Source organism: Peromyscus leucopus, chromosome 23 (assembly GCF_004664715.2).
Source record: "Peromyscus leucopus breed LL Stock chromosome 23, UCI_PerLeu_2.1, whole genome shotgun sequence".
In the NCBI taxonomy this organism is placed as follows: Eukaryota; Metazoa; Chordata; class Mammalia; order Rodentia; family Cricetidae; genus Peromyscus; species Peromyscus leucopus.
The window spans coordinates 14,347,933-14,370,588 of record NC_051082.1 but is presented as its reverse complement, the minus strand read 5'-3'; the positions used below and the strand labels follow the sequence as shown (position 1 = coordinate 14,370,588).

At 50.4% G+C, this 22,656-nt stretch overlaps 1 protein-coding gene across 4 annotated transcripts in view; it reads right to left on the bottom strand.

The window, feature by feature from the left end:
• The window catches only part of Tmem120b (transmembrane protein 120B), a 41,983-nt gene extending 23,136 nt beyond the window's left edge, over window positions 1-18,847 (bottom strand). For 3 of the 4 annotated variants that reach the window (XM_037198707.1, XM_028885861.2, XM_037198708.1), the window contains exon 1: window positions 18,611-18,773. In XM_037198707.1, the coding sequence (XP_037054602.1) occupies window positions 18,611-18,679 (69 nt within the window). In that variant the 5' untranslated portion in view covers window positions 18,680-18,773. Of the gene's footprint in view, window positions 1-18,610 lie in introns of all 4 variants that reach the window. The other variant, XM_028885860.2, reaches the window with a different exon arrangement.
• Window positions 18,848-22,656: the final 3,809 nt, after the last annotated feature.

Sequence of the window (22,656 nt, the reverse complement as noted above, 5' to 3'; positions counted from 1 at the left end):
CCAAAGGTGGCCCTCGAGCTTGGATTCAGCCTACAAAACTATGAGCCAAAGCAGACCTCTTATCCTCCTAAAGTATCCAGTCTTAAGTATTTTATGGTAACAACACAACAAAGATTTCGGCTGTTGGGTTTGAGCCGTAGGTTGTACAGAGACCCGTAAGCTCCTTGCTACTTCCTGTTCACGTTGACTTTCTGATCCTCGCTATGAGAGAGCTCTTGCTAAGTCACCTAAGGAAAGCTCCTGTCCGTCTCCCCTTCCCCCCTCCCTCCCCCCCCAAAAGCCATATTCCCTGCCCCAGACGACATCACTCAATAAACGTGACAGTTCATTCTTGGAAATAACCCTTCTGAGCTTTATAACGGGAGACTTATCCCGAATCCGGGAGAAGGCGCCACAGTAAGCTCTCAAACGGCTACCACACTCATCTCCCAGTAAGTCACGTCTGTGAGGCGACGGGAGCAAGGAGGGGGGCAGAACATGAAACTAAGATCAATGAGCAGTGGACACAGTTCAAAGAGCCATTCTTCATTTCTTTCTCCTTCCTTCCTTTCTGGCCGATGTACAACAAAGAGCCATTTCCTTCCCTCCCTCCCTCCTTCTTCTCTCTCCCTCTCTCCCTCCCTCCCTTCCTTTCTTTCTGGCTAACCTGCAACTCTATGCAGACAGGAATGGACTTGAACTCAGAGATCGGAATGCCTCTTCATCCCAAGTGTTAAGATCGAAGGCACGTGCCACCACGCCTGGCTTAAACAGCCGTTTTCTTAGCTGTCACAGCAGCATGTTTAGCAGGCAGGAAAAGGAGGGGACACCAGGTACAGAGTCTAAACTAGTATGGCTGCCAAGCAGGACCGGAAGTTAAAGCAGGGAATTAGGAAGTAAAGGAAGACAAATATCAGACAGACCGTGAACGGTGATGGGCAGTCTTTAATGCAGCACTTGGGAGGCAGAGGCAGGCGGATCACGGATACTTCAAGCCCGGCTTGGTCTACTCAGCAAGTTCTAGGCTAGCCTCAGCTGCATAGTGAGACCACAGTCACAGAAAGGAAAAAAGGGAGAAGAATTAGCAATGATATGCAAGAATGTGTGAGCCCGTCACCCCGGACCATTCATTTGCAAGGGGGCAAAACCAGCAAGCAACCTCCTCTCCTTCTGGGCCTCCCAGAGAGGAAAACCACGTTTTCCTAATATGCCCATTTCTCCTGAGATGACTTCAAGTTTGTGAGTAGAAGAACGCCCCTCTCTACGCTCTCAGCATGTGCTTGTCTCCCGGGGGTGCGCTTCTCTTTCTGTATCGGAGGCTGTACGACAGAATGGGTTTTGGAAGGCTGAAAACAATACAAATCTGAAAATGTCCCAAGCTCTGTGAACATTGCAGGCCGCTGGAATCGTGGCAGCCACACACACACACACACACACACACACACACACACACACACACAGTTTTACTGGTTCTTCGTCACGCCCATCACACATGCCCTGTGGCCGCTTTGGTACTTCAACAGCCGAGTGAGTGGCCGTGACAGAGACCATATGGCCTCCAAAGCTTAAAAACAAAAAATAATTCTCTATTTGGCCCTTTGCCAAAGAAGTTTGCCTCACCCCCACCGCACCCCTGTGCTGGCCTATTAGGGAGTTAGTTGTAACCATCATACTTCTCCATAAAAATGTGCATCAGCTGTGATCAACGATATCTGCTCTATTCAGAGGCAGCTCCTAAACCTTGATGGAATATGAGGCCCTCATCTCAGACACCACAACTCACATTTTGCCAACTGTCCTTTGAAAATGTTAGAACTCACCAATGACCCATCTATATTTAGTTCCATGTCAAAAAGAAAAAAGAAAAAAAAGAAAGAAAAAGAAAATGTTTTCGATGACATTTGTTTATTTATCCAATGGGCGGTTGGTTGCTGCCGGCCACAGTGTGTGTCCTGGCTGGTTGTGTGTGTCAACTTGACACAAGCTAGCGTCATCAGAGAGGAAGGAGCCTCAGTTGAGGAAATGCCTCCAAGAGATCCAGCTGTAAGGCATTTTCTCAATTAGTGATCAACAGCGGGCGGGTGGGTCGTGGGGATGGGGGCACGACACCGGCAGTCCATGGTGGGTGGTGCCATCCCCGGGCTGCTGGTCCTGGGTTCTGTGAGAAAGCAGGCTGAGCAAGCCATTGAGGAGCAGGTCAGTCAGCGGCTCCCCTCCGTGGCCTCTGCGTCAGCTCCTGCCTCCAGGTTCCTGCCCTGTTTAAGTTCCTGTCCTGATTTCCTTTAGTGATGAACAGTGCTGTGGAGGTGTAAGGCGAATAAACCCTTTCCTCCCCAACCGGCTTTATGGTCATGGTGTTTTGTTGCAGCAACAGAAACCCTAGGACAGTGTCCATGAGGTCAGAGGGCAGTCCGCAGGAGTGGTTCTCTCCTCCCATCCTGTGGGTCCCGTTATAGAACTCAGGTCCTCAGGCTCGGGGGCAGGCAAGCACCTTCACCTGCTGAGCCAGCTTGCAGCCCAAACTGTCTCTTTTATGGCCTCTGTCCTTCAGCTCTCGGGTCCCATTCAATTTTACACTGAGCATCCATACACGTCTTTTTGTCTCTGTAACCTGAACGGAACGTCAACCCCCACCTCTCATGAACTGACATCATTTAGAGAACGTCTCTTAACCTGGGTTCCATCTGATGATTCCCGAAGATCTGGTTCTGTGTTTGTCGTGGGCCTGGACGTGGTGGTGACCTGTGCTCTGAGCTTCCTGTCAGGAGGAACGTGGTGTCTGTGACATCACTTTAGAGTGTCTGGTCACGGTGTCCCTCTGAGTCTCTAGTGTCGAGTGATCAACTTTTGCTATTTGCAATTAAGAAGGTATCTCAGGGCCAGGCCTGGAACACAGTTAGTTAAATGCCTGCCTTGCGTATGTGAGGCCCCAGCCACAGAAAGGAATAAATAAACACAATGAAATAAACTCTTGAAGAGAGATGGTGTGGAAACGACTTTTGGATGCTTCAGTGCAACACATATCTGGAACAAAGGAGAGCCCCCCAAGACATCACAGGGAAGGCAGGGGCCCCAGATAGCACTCTAGAAGGTGGGGAGGCTCCAGCATGATAAGGGGCTACACAGCCTCCTGGCACTCTTGAGTGTCAGCTTCTACCCTGGAGAGATAAGACAAAGGCCGCGGAATCAGCAGCCAGATGCTGACCAGGCCCTCATCAGTGTGAATTAATATTTAATTTCACAAGTCAAACACGAAGACATTATCCCTGTTAAAAATTAAAACGCCAGCCACGGCTGAAGTCAGCTCTGAATAGGCCCTTAATCCAGTGGTTCCCAACCTCTGGGTCCCGACCCTTTTGAGGGTCACCTATCAGATATCCTGCATATCTGGTATTTACATTATGACTCGTAACAGGAGCAAAATTACAGTTATGAAGCAGCAACAGAAATAACGTTATGGTTGGGGGCGGCCACCAAACATGAGAACTGTATTGAAGGGTCGCAGCATCAGGGAGGTTGAGAACCGTCACAATGGATCTTCTCCCTCTTCCCCAGAAGTCACCACTGTTACCAAGTTCCTTATGTTTTCAAGGCAGGATCACGCTCTATAGTCATGGCTGACTTCACCTTCGCTATGTAGCCCAAGTTGGCCTTGAACTCAAGCATGGCCTCCCAGCTACAGATTTCCCCTGGATACCCTGCTCTGCGTTCTTCCAGGCTGTAGCCGGTGTGAATGTCTGCCGTCTTCCTTTCTTTAACAGTACATCATGTGTGACGTCTTACGTTCAATGCCCAGCACCCAAATCAAAACTAAAACAAAGCAGTTGAGTGTATGATTGATATTAAAAAAAAAAAAAAAACAGGAAGCAAATTAAATGTCTAGGAAGTGATGAGTGGAGATGAGTGTGCAGCCCTAAGACCTGTGGACCTGCCCTTCACCTCCAGAGGTCTCCTCTCATCCCCTTATCATTTACTTCTGTGTAAAAGAACATTCAAGGCCCCGCCCACTCTTATTTCCTTATTTATTTTTGAGTGCTAGAGATGGAACCCAGGATACCATGTACGCTGGCAAGCCTCTATCACTGGACTACACATTCTCTACACCTGAAACCTGGTCCCTCTGAGTAACACCTCCCCTGCTCCTGCCTTTTATCCGAGCCGTTTCTAATACATACAGAAAAACATACACTGTTGCAAGAAACAATTGTTCCTAATAGCTCTGGGTGTTTTGTTTTGAGACAATGTCTCCTTGTGAAAACCAGCCTGGTCTAGAACTCACAGAAGGTTCGCCTGCCTCTGCCTCTCAAGTGCTGGGATTAAAGACGTGCGCCACCACGCTTGGCTAAAATAAACTATTTTAAAAGAGAGAAGTGGAGACTTACTCCCCCCCCCACCCCCCCACACCTACGCCCCCACCCCCACCCCCACCCCACCCCCAGCTCAATCTGAGCAGCAGTGCCGTGACGACCCAGCTGAACAGGACACAGGTGACGCCAGAGAGTTCCTGAGACAAGGTCACAGAGGCCCATGCAGCGTCCACCTCATTCCCTAGAACGAAGAGTCCCATCACCCCAGCGCCCTGATTACCCAGAGAACCCAAAAGTCTGAATCTGCATTTGCATAAAGACAAGTTACTCCGGCCAGACACCTGCGAAAAAGAAAACTCCACAGGCTTCTGGCGCTGGCCTCGGTAGTCCTTACAGACTTCCAGCAAGGCACAGCTAGTCCTCTGGACCAACTCTAAACGCCTGTGCTCTGTCTGAATTCCCAACCCCACCCCCCAAGTCCATGAGCTTGAGGCAGTTACTATTATTCTATTCAGTAACACATAATTAGAAGTCAAGGGAAAAACGGTGGCCACACCTCTAATAACAGCGTTTACAAAATGGGAGTCTGAAAGATCAGGGTTCAAGGCCAAGATAGGATACAAAAGACCCTGTCTTTAAAAAAAAAAAAAAAAAAAAGCAACCGGGCGGAGTGGTGGTACACGCCTTGAATCCCAGCACTCAGAAGGCAAAGACAAGTTTGAGGCCAACCTTGTCTACACAGAGAGTTCTGGGTTAGCTGGGGATACACATTAAGACCCTGTCTCAAAATACATATGAACCCTCGTTCACACCCCACCTAGAACCTGCCTCAGTCACGTGCAGAAGGAAGGGAGGAAGGAGCCTCCTTGGATCTTGTTTCACTTGAGGAACCTTTGTTAGAAAAGCAGGAGACCTTCATGCAAGGGGCTCCCCCACCCCGCACTGCCTAACCTCAGGGCTCCCTGAAACCACATAGGGAGAATCCACACCTCCTTCACTCTTGCATCCTTCATGCCTCTAAAGCCAACTCCACATGGGTGACGCTGCCGAGTGCCACCTCCAGCTTGGGGTGCATCCTGGCGCCCCTTGAACCACATTAGCAGCTTTTATTCAGTTGCTTTCCAGGAGCGGAAATCCTTCACACTCCTTCATGGGCTGGGAGCCCAACTGGGCAGGGTCTCGCCCTAGGACGGAGCGGGAGGCCTCTCCTGAGGGATACTGATCTCATCTCTTTCCGCACAAGCCTTGGCTGGACACTGAGTTCCCCGGGCTCTTCTCCTCTGCGAAGTGTGTAATTTGTAGTTCTCTCTGCCTCACTTGCTCTTTCTCATCGTAGACCTCCGTATGAGTTAGTTACCAATAACAGCCGCTCCACAGAGTCATTAGTATGCTGCCCTGAAATTGCCTCAGCCAAAGAAATCCCTTTATTGCTTTCGGATTTATTTAGCCTCAGGCAAGTTCTTAAGACGTAGGCAGAAGGCAGCCAGATGCTTCACCAAAATATCCCATGCACGGCCTCTGGCCCAGTTGCTAATATCGTTCCCCTCCGAAACCTCTTGAGCTGGATCTCCAATCTCCACCGCCCTCAGCACACTACCACTTTCCAAGCTCCCATGTTCTACTTACAGCATTCAACTGCTTTTCTAGTCCAGAGCTCCCAGGTCCTCCACATTCACCCAAAAAAAACATGGTCAGGTTCTCCACAGCAAGAGCCCACTCTCCGGTACCAACTTCTGTACTGGTTACTTTTCTGTTACCGTGATACAGCACCACAACCAATGTGACTTACAGAGAGTTCCTTTGGCTTATGGAATAAGAATCATCATGGTAGGGAAGTGTGGCAGCGGGCCTGTGTGTGTGCGTGTGTGTGCGCGCGCGCGCGTGTGTGTGTGTGTGTGTGTGTGTGTGCGTGTGTGTGCGTGTGTGTGTGTGTGCGCGCGTGTGCGCGTGTGTGTGTGCACGCGCGTGTGTGTGCGTGTGCGTGTGTGTGTGTGTCAGGCAGGAGGCTGAGCACTCCCATCCTCAACTGCAAGCACAAAGTAGAGACAGTGAACGAACTGGACATGGTACAAAGCTTTTCATCTCAAAGCCCGCCCCCGAGTGATGCACTTCCTCCCGCCCCCCCCCCAGTGATGCACTTCCTCCCGCCCCTCCTAACCCTCCTCAAGCACCACCACCAACCGGGAACCAGGTGTTCAAATGCCCAGGACGATGGGGGAACATGCTCATCGAGTCACCGCACTAGGCGAGTGCTCGACCGCGGAGCCAAATCCTCAGGCCCACAGCTCTCGGCTGACACCCTGTTCGCCGCATCTCTAGCAGGAGGAAAGGACACTTTTCCTGTTTTCCTTCTGTGCACGCAGAGCGCCTCCATCACGCCCAGTCCTACTATGCCGTGAGCTGCTTCTCCCAGGAGCCAAGACAAACCAAAGATGCCACCTGCTCCTCTCTGTCCTTTACCAAAATGCAGACAGAAACAACGTAACAGAGGGAGGGTTTCAGCTCACGGTTCAGAGGATTCCACTTATTGTGGCAGAGACCTCTCATGTCACTGAGGTTCGGGAGGCAGAGGGGGCTGGACAGGAAGCAGGGGCGGGTATAAATGTGAAAATCCCACCTCTAGGAACCCACTTCCTACCAACCAGGCCCCGGCTCCTAAAGGCTCTATGGCCTTCAGAACAGCATGGCCAGCTCCAGCTCAAGTGAACATGAGCCCGTGGGGGGACACTTTGGATTCAGATGACAACATTGTCCATAACTTCCTTTCCTCCGAGTAACCTTGGCCTCCTCCTGTGGAGCCAGCTGGCCAGACAGAGACCTTCTGTTGTTTTTGACCGGTGAGGCAGACTTCCAGTGCTATAGATTTCTTTGGAGACCAATCTCTCCCCACGTTCAATCTATGAGATCTGGCTCGGAGTGAGATTGGCCCTGCCTTAGACTCCAGGGCACATGGCCTGGGCCTGGCCAACTAGAACCTCAAAACCCCCCACTGCCAACCCAGCTGGCCGATACAAGGACGGGCATTCAGAACGAAGGACAGTTAAGTGTGGGGCTCATAAGGGACTGTCAGAACAGGGTGGCCTTGTTCCCACTAGCTCGGAAGGTAGTAAGATGGAGGTCCAGAGTTAACAGGGCTGTCCTACCAATGTCTGGATACCTGGGAATGAACCCAACTAAGAAGAGGAAAGCCGAGAGAGAAATGGAGGCCCTCTTCTGTATCTGCCCCCCTCTGAAATCATGCCCTCGGATGCCCAACTGCACAGGCAAACGCACTCCACTGCGCCTGTGTGGCGTTACCAGTTCTTACGATCTTCACCGCACAGGCAGGTGCCAAAACCCACACTAACAGGATAAGGACTGGAACTTCCCTCCTGGGCAAAGTTAACCACGTCAGGTAAGAAGAGAAACCACGCCGGGCAGCGGTGGCGCACACTCGGGAGGCAGAGCCAGGCGGATCTCTGTGAGTTTGAGGCCAGCCTGGTCTACAGAGCGAGATCCAGGACAGGCACCAAAACTACACAGAGAAACCCTGTCTCAAAAAACAAAAACAAAAAGAGAGAGGGAGAGGGAGAGGGAGAGAGAGAGGGAGAGGGAGAGGGAGAGGGAGAGGGAGAGGGAGAGGGAGAGGGAGAGGGAGAGGGAGAGGGAGAGAGAGAGAGAGAGAGAGAGAGAGAGAGAGAGAGAGAGAAGAGAAACCACAGACCTTCCTTGGTCTGATGACCGGTCTCTTGCCCAGAGCACTGTCATCTAAAAACTGCCACAAATAAGGACTTTGAAAGCCACTTGAGCGGTTCCTTCCTCAGGCCAGTAGCTAAGGAGACAGCCAAGCATGAAGATGTCTAAACATTCTTGCGGGGTAGCTTTTCCACCAACTCCGGAAACCAAAGCACGCTTTCTAACAACTTCGCCAATGTGTAAGTTAGGTACTGACAAAGACGTGTACACCCTAGACCCTACACATACACGAGCTCAGAAATGGGTGCACGGACAGTCCAGTGACACCTGTTCACTATTATTATTATTATTATTATTATTATTATTATTATTATTATTATATCTGTGTGTGTATTGTGAGGAGGGGGGTGGGGGGACACAGCATGGCATGCACGCGGAGGTCAAAGGACAACTTCACGGACTCAGTTCTCTCCTTCCCCCTTTACGTGGATTCAAAAGATCAAAGCGAGGCCGTCAGGCTTGCCCAGCAAGCACTGTACGTGCCGAGACATCTCGCTGGCCCAGTTCAGTGACTTTTGGGCATTTGCGAAGGTGTACCATCGCCACATCTCATTTCGGAAATCCCATCACCCACTGAGATCCCCATGTTCTATTAGCAGTCACTGCCCACTTCCTTCTCTCTCCAGCTCCGGGCTACCACTCTCTCGAGTCTCTAGAGATTGCGTCTTTTTGTAGGGGGGTGGAGGGCTTGCCGGGCAAGCAAGAGGCCTTGGATTTCATCCTCTTGACACCCCTAAATAGGATGTGGTGGCTGAATAAAATGAGGGCGTGGCTGCTCCGAGGGACGACCGAGAAGGTGTCTATTGTAGATCTGAGGGAGAGGACAGCCAGAGGCATCCGGAAGGGTCCAGAGCAGGGACCGAACATGGCTAGCAGAATGAACAGGGCCATGGCAGGAAAGAAAGAGGGAGAGAGCGAGGGAGTAAGTGCGTGGTGTGTGTGTGTGTGTGTGTGCGCGCGTGCGTGCGTGCAAAGAGGAGAGAGGGACAAGAGAGGGTGCTGAGGAGAACCAAGAGCCAAGAGAGCAAAGAGGCAGCCTGGCAGGAATGGCAGGGGTACATAGGAATGAGACGCTGGGGGCGGGGAAGCCTGGGAGCTGGAGAAGTTTGTGGGAGAGCCTGGAGGTCGGAGGTCGGAGGTTGGCTCAAGCTTTGGTATGCTAAGAGGCACCACAGACCACAGTTAGCCATTTGTCTCGGTTTCCTGTGGATCAGCAGCGGCACACACCTCTAATACAGTCTCAGGATTCCAGAGGTGGGGCACAAGAGGATTAGGAATTCAAGACCATCTGGGTGTGGTAGATACTTAGTAATGGGATTGCTGGATGGTAAAGTAAACTCTGTCCTCACCCCGCCATCTCTTTTGAGACAGTGTGGCTTTGGCTGACTTGGAAATTGCTATGTAGACCAGGCTGGCCTTAAACTCCTCTCTGTGAGTTCGAGGCCAGCCTGGTCTACAAAGTGAGTTCTAGGACAGCCTAGGACTGTTAAACAGAGAAACCCTGTCTTCAAAAAAACAAAAACAAAACAAATAAAGAAACAAAACCTCACAAAACAAAACTCTGCCTCCTGAATGCTGGAATTAAAGGCATGTGCTACCATGTCCATCTTTTTCTTTCCATCTCATAAAAATAAATTTCTAACTTTTAGAGAAAATACCAGACTACTCAACTCCATTTTCTTTGTTTGTTTGTTTTGTCTTGAGACAGCGTTTCTCTTTGTAGCCCTTGCTGTCCTGAATCTCTTGGAAATGGAGGCAGAGATGGATGTGAGCCGCCATGTGGATGTTCAGAACCAAACTCAGGTCCTCTGTGAGAGGAGCCAGTGCTCTAACCACTGAGCCGCCTCTCCAGCCCTGTGGCTTTTGCTCTTGGCAAGTAAGAGTCTTAGCCTTTGACTCTTCTCTGGCCGCATTTTCTCTATGACTACCTGCCCCCTCCCAGCACCTCTATGTTTAGTAGTCTATGATACATCGCATGCTTTTGTTTGTGTGTTTGAATTGTTCTCAAGATAGACCGTCCGGGACCTGGGCTTGCTTGGGTCTGTGGAATAGAGTCCTCTACACAGTTGCCTGTCTGCCACGCTACTCCCAACACTCTGGATTATTTTTAGAAGTAGCAACTTGATGTGGGAGTCAATCATGTTTAATAAGCTGGTTTAAAAAGCAAACGGTTACGTCTGCGGAGAGCTAGCTCCCAGTTTGGGGTGAGTTATCTCCCATGTCCCAACCCACTATTAAAGGGAGAAGTAAAAACGAAGTTCAGGCCAATGCTAGTCCACACCTAGAGTCCCTGCCTTGGTGGGTGCAGGCAGGGGGATGAGGAACTGAAGGCCATTCTTGGCTATATATCAAGTTTAAACATCATCTCTGCCTCCATTTCCAAGAGATTCAGGACAGCAAGAGCTACAAAGAGAAACGCTGCCTCAAGACAAACAAAACAAACAAACAAAGAAAATAAAGTTCAGTAGTCTGGTATTTTCTCTATGTGAGATGCTGGCCCCAAACCAAAATCCTACAGTGCACACGGAGCTGACAGGTCCCACATCCTTCTTAGCCGGGATTCCTACCCTCCCCACAGAGTGAGGGGTGACTCACTTCTGCTGGTTTATTTCTGTACCCCATCCCCACCCCGGATCGGCTCCGCTTTTCTTCGACCCTATGTGCTGCCCATCTCCGGCTCCCTTGCTCTGCACCCTTGGTCGATGGGCCTGAGCAGAGGACCTGAGGGCAGAGGAAAGAGAGGCTGTGGTGTGGCTTCCTCCTGCGTCCGGCATCCTTCAACGATGACCGCTCTCACTGCAGCTCCGGCAAAGGTCAGACAGCAGGACCTTCCCAGCCTTCACCCTTCACCCTTCAGTCTGGGGGGCAGTGGGGGGGATTTAAACTACGCACATCTGAAAACCAACTCTCCCCTCCTTATTTCTTTAATCACTAACACTCTTTTTTCCCCCCAAGACAGGGTTTCTCTGTGTAGTTTTGAGCCTTTCCTGGAACTCACTTTGTAGCCCAGGCTGGCCTCGAACTCACAGAGATCCGCCTGCCTCTGCCTCCCAAGTGCTGGGATTAAAGGCCTGCGCCACCACTGCCCGGCAATCACCAACACTCTTAATAGATCCATTTGCTTTTTCCCAGGGCCCTCTATACTATACTCAGTTGGATGGTTCTGTTTTTGAGGCAGGGTCTCCGGTAGCCCAGGCTGGCTAATACAGCTGAGGATGACTTTGAACTCCTGACTCGCTCCTGCTTTGGCTTCCCCAGTGCTGGGATTTCAGGTGTGAGCTTCCGGACCAGGGGAATGTGGTCTTTACTAAGTCTTGCAAGTCTTTTCCTTGAGCTACACACACAGTATCATTAGGCATCATAGTGTACTGGTTTGAGTAGTCTGGGCTCCATTATAAATGCCATTTTCTGAGCCCGGGAAATAGCAATGTGATGCTGTGGCTCCGTGAAGGATGGCCTGTCGCTAAAGCCTGACAACACACGGTAGAAGGGGGAACCTACTCCCCAAGTTGTCTTCCGACCTCCACACAAGCACTAAAGCACACACACACACACACACACACACACACACACACACACCAGTTGTCCCTTGACCTCCATAATAAATAAATGTAACAAAACAACCCACCTAACAACAGCAACATGTAGAAGAGACTGCACTTGGATTAAAAACACACACACACCAAAAGGCTAACAGCTCTGTGAGCCAGGACGTCCCTAGCATCGTCCCTTCTTGCCTAATTGCCACCTGCCACCCTTAGGAGACACAAACAAGCGAGGTTCCGATGTAGGCACAAATCCAGGCCACCACTCTCCTCCTCTGAGGCCCCATGTTCCGCCCCAGTGGGAAGGTGAGGTTAATGACTCCAGGTCCCAGCTCAACTGTGAAACATCTGGAAACGCCTTCTTAACACAACAATGCCCGCAGTTCAAGATCCAGAACAGGGAAGCCAGACCTCCTCGTCCCCATCTCTCAGAGGAACCTCCAGACTGATGAGTCTCCTGGCACCTACAGACCAGAGCACTGGCCCAGAGGCCCCGGAAGGTGGTGTCAATCCAGCAGACGGCTACAGCGCCGGGGCCCCCACGGGAGCGTATACCACCGTACGGCTGTGCTGCGTGCTGGTAGTAAACTTCTAAGAGATTACTTTCACACAGCCTGGTGCCCAAGAAAGCATCTTGGAGCAGACTTTCTGAGGCTCGCTCTCCCGAAGGAGGACCCATCACCATGGCAACACAACCAAACATGGCAGGTAGGTTCACTCCACCTCAAGCATGCCGTTCCCATACTGGGGAATACTCTGAGTCATGTGCCAGGATTGACAGGCAATGTCTGCCACAGGGCAGTGGGTAGGCCTACCTGCACGGGCGTTCGGCAAGGGGGGCAGAGTAAGACAACGGCTAAGTGATGACACTCTGCCATCAGGCGGGCTGACTTCAGAGGCCCACCTGCCACTCACTAGCTGAGTTAAGGCCACCGCTCTTGCCTCAGTTTCCTCAGCTGGATAAAGGCTAAGAGGCGAGGTCTGTGGGAACTGGTCTCCAAGAGAGGACGCCGTCAGAAAGCATGGCAGGCCCGACCCAGGATCTGACATTTCGCTGTTTCCCCCGACGTTTTTAACTATCCTCATTTGAGGGGAGGACTGTCATGACACACGGTTTGAGAATCACAGATAAAGATGATTTCTATTTTTTTTTTAAAAACCTCTGTTATTTTGGTTTCCCTCTATGGAATCACCCCTCTCCATCCCCACCTACTCCACGGACCCCATTCTCAGACTCCAGAGGCAAACCAGAGGTATGACCAGTCCGTACCGTGACTGGCTGAATATGGAATGATTACATGAACCAAGCTGGACCATCTCTCTCTCTAACAAGGTCTCAGAAAGCTGGCCTTGAGCTCATCATGATTCTCCTGCCTCAGCTCCTAAAGGCTGGGATTTTAAATGTGTGCCACCATCCTGGCCCTAGTGACCGTGACCACATCAAGGAAGAGGTGTCAGGTAAAGAAAGAAGTGACCGGACAAAGAGAGACACAGACGACCATAAACTGAGCTCCTGGATCCAGCCTTGCTGAAAGTCATCGCAACTGGACTTCCCAACCCAGGAATCCATAAACTCCCTTTCTGCCTGAAAACCAGCAGAACTGGGTTCTGCCTGAAAACCAGCAGAACTGGGTTCTGCCGACAAGAGTTATAACTAAGAGTCTTGGCCGGGCGTAAGGGAGTTCCACACAAACGAAAGAGACTCGGCAAGTTCAAAACTTTCCTTCGGAGGGTAAAAGCGCTTGCCACCAAGCCTGGAACCCATGTGGAAGAGAGAGAGAACTGACTCCTTCCTGCAAGTGGTCCTTGGACCACAAACATCTGCCATGGCACACAAGCGCTCTCTCACACGAGTAAATAAATGTAAAAAAACAAACAAAAAACATAAAATTTTTCTCCTGGCGCTTTAAGGAATTCTCTAAGGAATTCTCGAGATACTTCGGCGCTTCCTCTGTTAGCATTACAAGAGCACCTGACTCAAACCATAGGCCTGTGTTCAAATTCTGACTTGGAGAATTTTTTTTTTCTTTCTTATTTTAAGACAGGGTATCTCTACGTATCTATCCTGGAACTCACTCTGTAGCCCAGGCTGGCCTCTCAAACTCACAGAGATCCTCCTGCCTCTGCCTCCCGAGTGCTGGGATTAAGGGCGCCACCATGCCCTGCCACCTTGACTATTTTCAAGTCCCTCAGCTTCACTCTCCTTATGTCGAGAAAGGAGCGGGCTGTTGCTTGGATTAGACAGGAATCCATGTGTCGCATGGTTCTCTATGGCACAGGGTGACATTACTGCTAACCCGTGTCAAGCCGAGTGGTGGCTTGCTGCAGGTCAGATGATAGACAGCGGCAGAGCAAGGACCCGGGCCGGGGAATCCTAACTCCACATCCAGTGTTCTTTCTACTGCACCTGCTTCTAAAGTGAGAGGTTCCCAGGGCAACCAACATAAAAGAGCAGCTGCGGCCAACAAAAGACACTCACCTCTACACGAGTCTGCCTTGTGAACAGGTTAAGAGTACAGACGTGTGCCGGGCGGCGGTGGTGGTGGTGGTGGTGGTGGCGGCGGCGGCGGCGGCGGCGGACGCCTTAAATCCCAGCACTCGGGAGGCAGTGGCAGGTGGATCTCTGTGAGTTCGAGGCCAGCCTGGGCTACCAAGTGAGTTCCAGGAAAGGCGCAAAGCTACACAGAGAAACCCTGTCTCGAAAAACCGAAAAAAAAAAAAAAAAAAAAAAAAAAAAAAAAAAAAAAAAAAAAAAAGTACAGACGTGGTCTGATAGAGTGGCGCACGTCTTTAATCCCAGCACTAGGCAGGCAAAGGCAGGAGACCTCTGTGAGTTCAAGGCCAGCCTGGACTCTCTAGAGAGTTCTAGGACAGCCAGAACTACATACAGAGATCTTGTCTTTTGCCCCTAAAGAGAGAGAGAGACAGAGAGACAGACAGACTCACTCCAGTGCTGGACAGAAAGCTCATCAGGGAAAAGTGCTTGCCTACCAAGCCTGATCACATGAAATCGATTCCGGGACTTTAAACAGAGAATCATGCCCCACAAGCTGTCCTCTGGCCTCCTACACATGTGCTGTGGTACCCACACACATGCACACATATAAACAAACGTACATGGGAAGGGGTCTTCAAAACAGGGTTTCTCTGTGCAGCCCTGGCTGTCCTGGAACTCACTCTGTAGACCAGGCTGGCCTCATACTCAGATCTGCCTGCCTCTGCCTCCCGAGTGCTAGGATTAAAGGCGTGCATCACCACCACCCAGCTATAAATGTACATTTTTTATAATTGGTGTGTGTGTGTGTGTGTGTGTGTGTGTGTGTGTGTGTGTGTGTGTGTGTAGAGACGTTTCAGCCATTAATAGTGCTTGCTACTCTCCCAGAGGACCCAAGTTCATATCTTAGTATCCATGTTGGGTAGTTCACAATTCTAGCTCCAGAAGACTTGACATCCTCTTCTGGATTCCATGAAGTCTTGCATTAATCACATACACATTCATGTGCACACACATATATACACACATAATTAAATGTAAACGGGGGCAGAGAATACGGAGGTGCTGGTGTTCAACAGTCTATGTTCAAATCTTGACACTAGCACTCACAAAGACACGTGACCTTAGGTAAATAACTCAACCCCAGGCTCTATTTCATGGGGTCTTAAGGAGGTAACACTGACCTTCCTGTTCCTAGGCTCACTCCCTTATTTTTATTTTTTGTGGTTCTGGAGCCAGAGGAATGTCCATTTCATTGGCAGTAAAAACTCCAAATCTTTACAATATACAAGGCCCCAGTGATCCCTGAAGCCAGACACTGAGAAAGGCTGCTTCCTGTGCTGGGGAGGATGGGGTCAGGTTTCCAGTGACGTAAGGCAGGAACTGATCGTTAAATCTACAGTCCCAGTGTCTGTAAGTGTGACCATCTGTGATCACATCACAGGCCAGGGGGCCTGGTACATGCTGATCTCTGATACAACTCGTGACCACCTAAACGCTAAGTCCTGGTGAGGACTCAGCCTTCCCCAGAGTCCAGCAAGGCCTCAGGAAATGTAAAGCCAAGCGCAAAGGAAACAGATCCTTTCCAAAGTCCCAGGCATTACCCTGGGGCTCTTTGTAGGTGAAGGGGGATTCCAAAGACCTTTTAATAAAAAAAAAAGTTCCAGGTCTGAGACACAGGCTTCCTCTTTTTTCCACTCCAAAAAGGGAAGGAGAGGTAAAACACAGACGAAATACATCTCCCCAGAAATGAAGAGGTGCAAAGTTGAAACGCACAATCCCAGATTCTTAGGCAGATGTTGGAAAACTTTGGCTAATCAGGATTTCCTGATGACAAAAAAAAGTCCCTCCTATTGTTAACTTTTCCAGTTACAGCCAGTCTCCTGACACACACACACAGACACACAGACATACAGACACAGACACCGACACATACACACACACAGAGCTCTCTCACCTTTGTCTCCCCATAAATGTCCTTCATCAGAATCTCTGTCCACCACATACACAACATACCCCTGGACTTAGGAGACTTTCTTCCCAGAATCCCCATGTGTGCGGAAAACAGGCTGACTCTAGGCATTTCCAGAGTAAAATCCAGCACTGACTTTGAGCGGAATAAGTGGTCCCAGCTAGGACAATTGGCATGCCCAAGTCTCAGTTTCCTGTTTCTTCCTCTACAAATAAAGTGGTGGCGCACGCCTTTAATCCCAGCACTCGGGAGGCAGAGCCAGGTGGATCTCTGTGAGTTCGAGGCCAGCCTGGTCTACAGAGCGAGATCCAGGAAAGGCGCAAAGCTACATAGAGAAACCCTATCTAGAAAAAAAAAAAACAAAAAAATTAAATAAATAAATAAAAATGTTCAATGGTAACTCCAGTTCTAGGGAACCTAACCCCTTCTTCCTCCTCTGGCCTCCACAGGCACCGACACCTTAACGGCACACACACAGGGACAGGTAAATAAACCTAAGAAGTCAATAAATAAATGGGCTGGAGAGGTGGCTTAGTGGTTTAAGGGCACTGGCTGGTCTTGCAGAGGTCCCGGGTTTGGATCCCAGAACCCACATGGTGGCTCACAACTGTCTACCTCCAGTTCCAGAGGATCCAACGACACCCCCTTCTGAATTCCTCGGGCACGTGTGTGGTGCACATATATAAATGCAAGCAAAACACTCATATACGTGTGTGTACACATATATACACATATACATACATATGTGTATGCATATACATATGGATATATGTGTATATATACATATATATGTGTGTGTATATATACATATATATGTATATATATATATATATATATATATAGAGAGAGAGAGAGAGAGAGAGAGAGAGAGAGAGAAAGGATATTTTGCTCTAGTCTCTTGACACTGAGCCCCAGGAAGTCATCCATTACCAGACTCAGACCCAACAGCTGACCACCAAGCCCACACATTTGGCTCAAGTCTGTTCCAGTTCTCCTCGCTCTGAGGAGACACCAGTCGGACACTTGGCCACCTCCACTCATCAGGTCCTTCTACAAGCCTTGCTGTGTGCTCACCACCTGACAATGGTCTCCAGATCAACCCCTAACTCCCCTGTCCCTGACCACCCCAGCATCTGACACGTCATGACATCTTCCTGTCCAAGCCAGAACATAACAAATCAAAGGAGTCCTTTGCAACATCTGCCTGCCACGACTTGCTACCTAATTGTTGTTAATTGTTTTAATTGCATAGTTCTGAAGTATAAGGCCCCCTTGTAGTTTAAGGCAAGCCGAAAGGAACTATGAAGAAAGGTCCCACGCGGGGAAACCTCTTCTCCCACTCCCACTACAGCCCAGTGGGACAAACTATTAAGTGGCTGAGTCTTCTCCCAGAGGGTGGAACCAAAAGGCCCCCTCCTAGGAACTACGAGGGACCCAAGGCCTCGATTTGAAAGAGAAGGCACCAACCCACCCATGTGTGCTGGGGAGACCACGAAAGGATAACAGCCCTGGGGACCTTGTACATGCCTTCCCGCTCAGGCTCACCCTGCAGCCTCCCTCTGCACCCACATCAGGATCCACAGCCTCACTTTAGAAAGACCCATCACAGCACCCCTGACAACATCCTCCCCTGGACGCCGCCCTGGGCAGCTCAACTGAGAGAACCACAGGGACAGGGGAAATGGCAATGTGTCTGTGGAGGGGAGGCTGGCGTGACGGTGTGAACGACTTCGGGCAACCCCATGGCTCGGGAGGGACTCATGTGGTGTTCTTCTTGGACATCCCCAAGGTTTCCCGAGCCTCTAGTCCCCAGAGCACAGGGCTGAGGCCTCTCAGGACCTATTAGGCAGGACCATTCTCTCCAGGGCCAGCTCTTACATCCACCTTCGATCTACCAGGTGGAAAGCTCTGAGCCAAAAGGGTGAGGGTTGGGTGCAGTCTTCTCTCGCTGGGTGAGGCAGCCAGCTGTCAACTGACAGATGCCTGCCATCCAGTGACAAACTCGGCTTGCAGGAGCGTGCAAGCACAACCACATCAGAACCCCCAAAGACAGGGCTATGACTGTGATACTTAGGAACTGTCTAAGGGTTCAAGGTGAAAACTGCTAAGTGCGTTTCTCAAAGCGCAGCTGCAGGGAAGGGCTGCCCCACTAGCAGAGAGCCAGTAGTTGGGCTGCCGGGCCGCAGTAGGAGAGTAGCGAAGTTGAGGGGGGACCCCTGCGTGGGGGCTGGTCTGGTGTCCTTGGAGCGGGGCACTGTTTCCTCATGAACACACCTGGAACTTACCCTCGCGGGGCCAGAGACCAACTTTCTGCAGCGGAAGGGGAGCGTGGAGCAAAGAGCGGGTGAGAGGGCGGGAGAATGGGGGGCTTCGACCGGGCGCCCCACGAGGCTGAGAAGCCCAAGCGCTGGAAGATAAGCAAGGGGCTGCGCCAGGCCACCCACCAGCTCATCGGACGCACAGCCTGGGCCACCCTCTGGGTCCTATCGCCCCACCCCGGGGCTGGGGTGGCTCGATGGGGAAGGCACCGCACCGCAGGTAGGAGCAAGAGTTGCGGGACCAGGTGGCCCGGCCCTACCTGCAGCTCCTGAAATTCTCCCTCCAGCTCATGCCACTCGCGCTCGCAACGCTCCAGCTGCCCGGACATGGTGCAATGGTGCAAGGCGGCGGCGGTGGCGGCGGCGGCTCCCGCAGCGTGGCCCAGCCGGCCACCAGCACCCCACGCCCGCCCGCCCGCCCGCTCGCCCGCTCACTCGTCGCCTCCCGAGGCACCAGCTGTTCCTGCGCAGCCGGAGCCACGCGCGCATCTGACGTCACGGGCCCCGCCCCGCCCCGCCGCCGGCCCCACCCCTCGCCCGAGGGTGGGGCCCGCGCCTGCGCCTGCGCTTTCCCCCGGGCTCGGGCCGCGTGGAAGGCTCAACTTTATGATCTTGGTTAGTTTGGTCTGTCTCCGCTCTGCTCCTGCTCCCGTACAGTACGTTTCTCCTCGGTGTGGGTGAAGGGCTTATCTGCAAGCTGCATTTCCGGCTTATGTTAACTTAGATTGTTTGTGGGGAGAGTAGGGTGGAGAAAGACTTGGGGGGAGGTGAAAGAAAAAGTCATGTACCCCTTAACCTTGCCTGACCCCAGAGGCCAAAGCCAGTGCCCTGGAATGCGTTGACAGTGACCGTGTAGTAAGGTCAAGGGCAGGGTGGGAAGATGCAGACTTGACTCTGTCATCTCACGTCGGCATTGGTATTTATTGCAAACCCATACAGCCTAGATTCCTGTCCTCTGTGACACTAGGTGACTCCTGACAGCTGTTGCTGTCATTCAGAAGACACAGCCACCTCCGGAGTTCACTGAAGGCGCTTAGCTCCCTTCCCCTGCAAAGTCCTACAAGACCTGCACCAGCCTGGCTTCCCAGGGACACATCCTATCTCACTGCCCTGGCTCCAGCTGACTCCCCAGACATTATTCTCATCCTGACTTGGCATTCTTCCCTCTGAATCTTCATGTAGTGGCTTCTTGTCCACCCCTGGAGCCTCATTCAGATGATACCTGCAGCTGGGTGTGGTATCACACACCAGCCTTGACAGCATAGCAAGACTGTCTCAAAATAAAATAAAGTGAAATATCAAATGTTGCCTGTGGGGGCCAGAGAGGTGGTTCAGTGGTTAAAAGTGCATTCTGCAGACCGAGCTTGGGTGGCGCATGCCTTTAGTCACGGCGCTCGGGAGGCAGAGGCAGACAGATCTGAGTTTGAGACCAGCCTGGTCTAACATAGTGAGTTCCAGGCCAGCTGGGACTACACAGTAAGACCCTGTTAAATTGATTAATTAGTTAAAATTTAAAAGACACCTGTATTAGTTTCATAGGGGCTGCAGTAAATACAAGTGGGTGCCCTGAGCAATAGAATGCACTTCTCTCACAGTTCTAGAGGCTACAAATCTGAAATCGAAGCCGTGCGCCTCCTGGGAGCCTGGGTAGAGCCTTTCCCTGCTGCTAGCCGCTCGTGGCAGTGGCTCTCGATCCCAGGTGCTCCTCGGCTTTCGGCGGCATTCGTCCACCCTCTGACCTGTGGTCCCGTGTGCCCTGCCTTATGAATGAAAGTGCCCAGGAAGAAGCTGCAGCTTCTACTGAACCTTCTGCGAAGCTGGCTAACTGATTAGGATTTTAGCAATTGCGGAGAAGTTGGGATGTTGCAGGTCCAGAGCCTAATTACAGTTTATCGTGGGCTATCATTGGCCCCTTAAATAGCCATGCCTTGCCCACCTCTGCGTCAGACTGAACATTCTGGGACTGACGTAAAACTTTTTGAAATGCATTAACTTAATAAAACCTTAGTTTCTGCTACTCAACTATAAGTATCATCAGGTAGTGTCTCAGGCCTAGAATTAGGATGTCTCCACTTGGCTATACCTCAATGTCTTCTGTAGTCTATTTTCAGGTGTCTTGATTTATGACTTTGTTCAGTTACTACAAAAACTTCATCAAACGCTAATACATGGGACATGAATTTCAGGGTATTAACTCTCTGTTCCTATACCATGAGCATTAATATTTGGCTCCAGAATAAATTATCTTTTTTTAAATTTATTTAAACTTATTTCATGTGCATTGGTGGGAATGTGTCAGATCCCTTGGAATTGGAGTTATAAACAGTTGTGAGCTGCCATGTGGGTGCTGGGAATTGAACCCAGGTCCTCTGGAAGAGCAGCCAGTGCTCTTAACCACTGAGCCATCTCTCCAGCCCCATTCTCTCTCTTTATAAAAAACAAAACATTGTATATCATACGTATGAGTGCTTTGCCTGTATGTCTGTTCACCATGTGTGTGTCTGGCACTCAAGGAACCCCTGGAATTAGAGCTGATTGTGAGCCTCCATGTGGGTGCTCAGAACAAAACCTGCGACCCCTGAAAGAGCAGCCAGTGCCCTTAACCACTGAGCCATCTCTCAAGCCCGGAATAGACTATCTCTTATCAACTTTAAGGTGTGTGCTGTGTTGCTGTGAGGACAATACCTTTTGCGAATGTAACCTCATTGAAATTAATAACATCCACAAACACCTTATATCCATGTAAGGTCATATTGTGAGGTGCCAAATATTAGCACATCAACACATTTTCCTCTATGTCATAATGACTCTCCGAAAATAGTCAGAGAATGGGCAAGAGAGAATGCCTCAACAGTGAAAAGCACTAGCTGCTCTTCCAGGGACCCAGGTTCAATTCCCAGCACTTACATGGCAGTTTATACCCACGTTTAACTCCAGTTTCAAGGGAAAGGCCTTCCTATTCTAAATCCTCAAGAACCAGACATGCATGTGGTACACACACATACATACAGGCAAATATTCATAAACATAAAATAAATTTTAAATAGAGGCAGGTGGATCTCTGTAAGTTTGAGGACAGCCTTTCCCTCAACAAAACAAGTTCCAGGACAATCAAGGCTGTTATACAGAGAAACCCTGTCTGGAGAAAACAAAAATAAATAAATAAATAAATAAAGTCAGAAAGCCACACCTTACCTACCATCTGCTTTCTTTCCTTCATGCATGTTGTCGTTTTCTGAAGTGTTTGGGTGAGTAATCTCTATGAGATTGCAAAGAACTTGTCTCTGTCTTCATTGTCATTAAATCCCAAGAGCTTAACACATAGCTGACTCTCCATAAATATTTGCTGAATGCCAAGAAGGAATGAATAATAGAGTCATCTACTTCAGGGGCTCACAATGTTTGGGGTTCAGAGATCAATCGCTCTCAGAACTCAGGAAAAACTCACACAAGGGGCTGGAGAGATGGCTCAGCGGTTAAGAGCACTGGCTGCTCTTCCAAAGGTCCTGAGTTCAATTCCCAGCAACCACATGGTGGCTCACAACCATCTATAATGAGATCTGGTGCCCTCTTCTGGCCTGCAGGCATACATGCAGGCAGAACACTGTGTACATAATAAATAAATAAATCTTTAAAAAAAAAAAAAAACAACTCACACAAGCGCATAGGAACATACTTGCAATTACTTTTAAGAGTGTAAAAGGGGATTAAGACAAGAGACTCATGTAGCCCAGGCTGGCCTCCAGCTTGCATGACTGGGTCCTCCTGCCTCTGCCTCCCAAACACTGTGATGACAAGCACACTTCAGTCTTTGTGATGCTGTTTCATCTGGCTTGAAATGAGACTTCTAATGTGTTCACAGGCCCCGGGAAGTTCCTGAAATTTACATGACTCATGGGAACCTGCCCCCCCCACCCTGCCCCGCCCCACCCCACCCCAGGGTTATAGAGCAGCAATAGCCGCTGGGGAGAGGGGGTTTTCTTCCTCCTGAGGCCGGTCATGCAGGTGTTCCAGGGGTTTGTGAGTCTTCCTGTGCTGGGATGGACCGTTCAGAGACGCTGCTGCCTCTGACTCGTCTATGCTCTTCAGTAACCTCTCCCCAATACTCCGGTGAGTAGTCTCAGTAAAGACACTGCTTCACCAAGGCAGACTTAGGCAGAGTCCTTGGTCTGTCTGTCCTTGGTGCCCCTACCTGGGATGAGGAAAGGTTTAGTCATGTCTCTTTAGGAAAAAAAAAAAAAAATCACACAGCAGGGTATTACAACTGGCTCCTAATTTGCAACTCAGTTTTGTTTTTTGTTTGTTT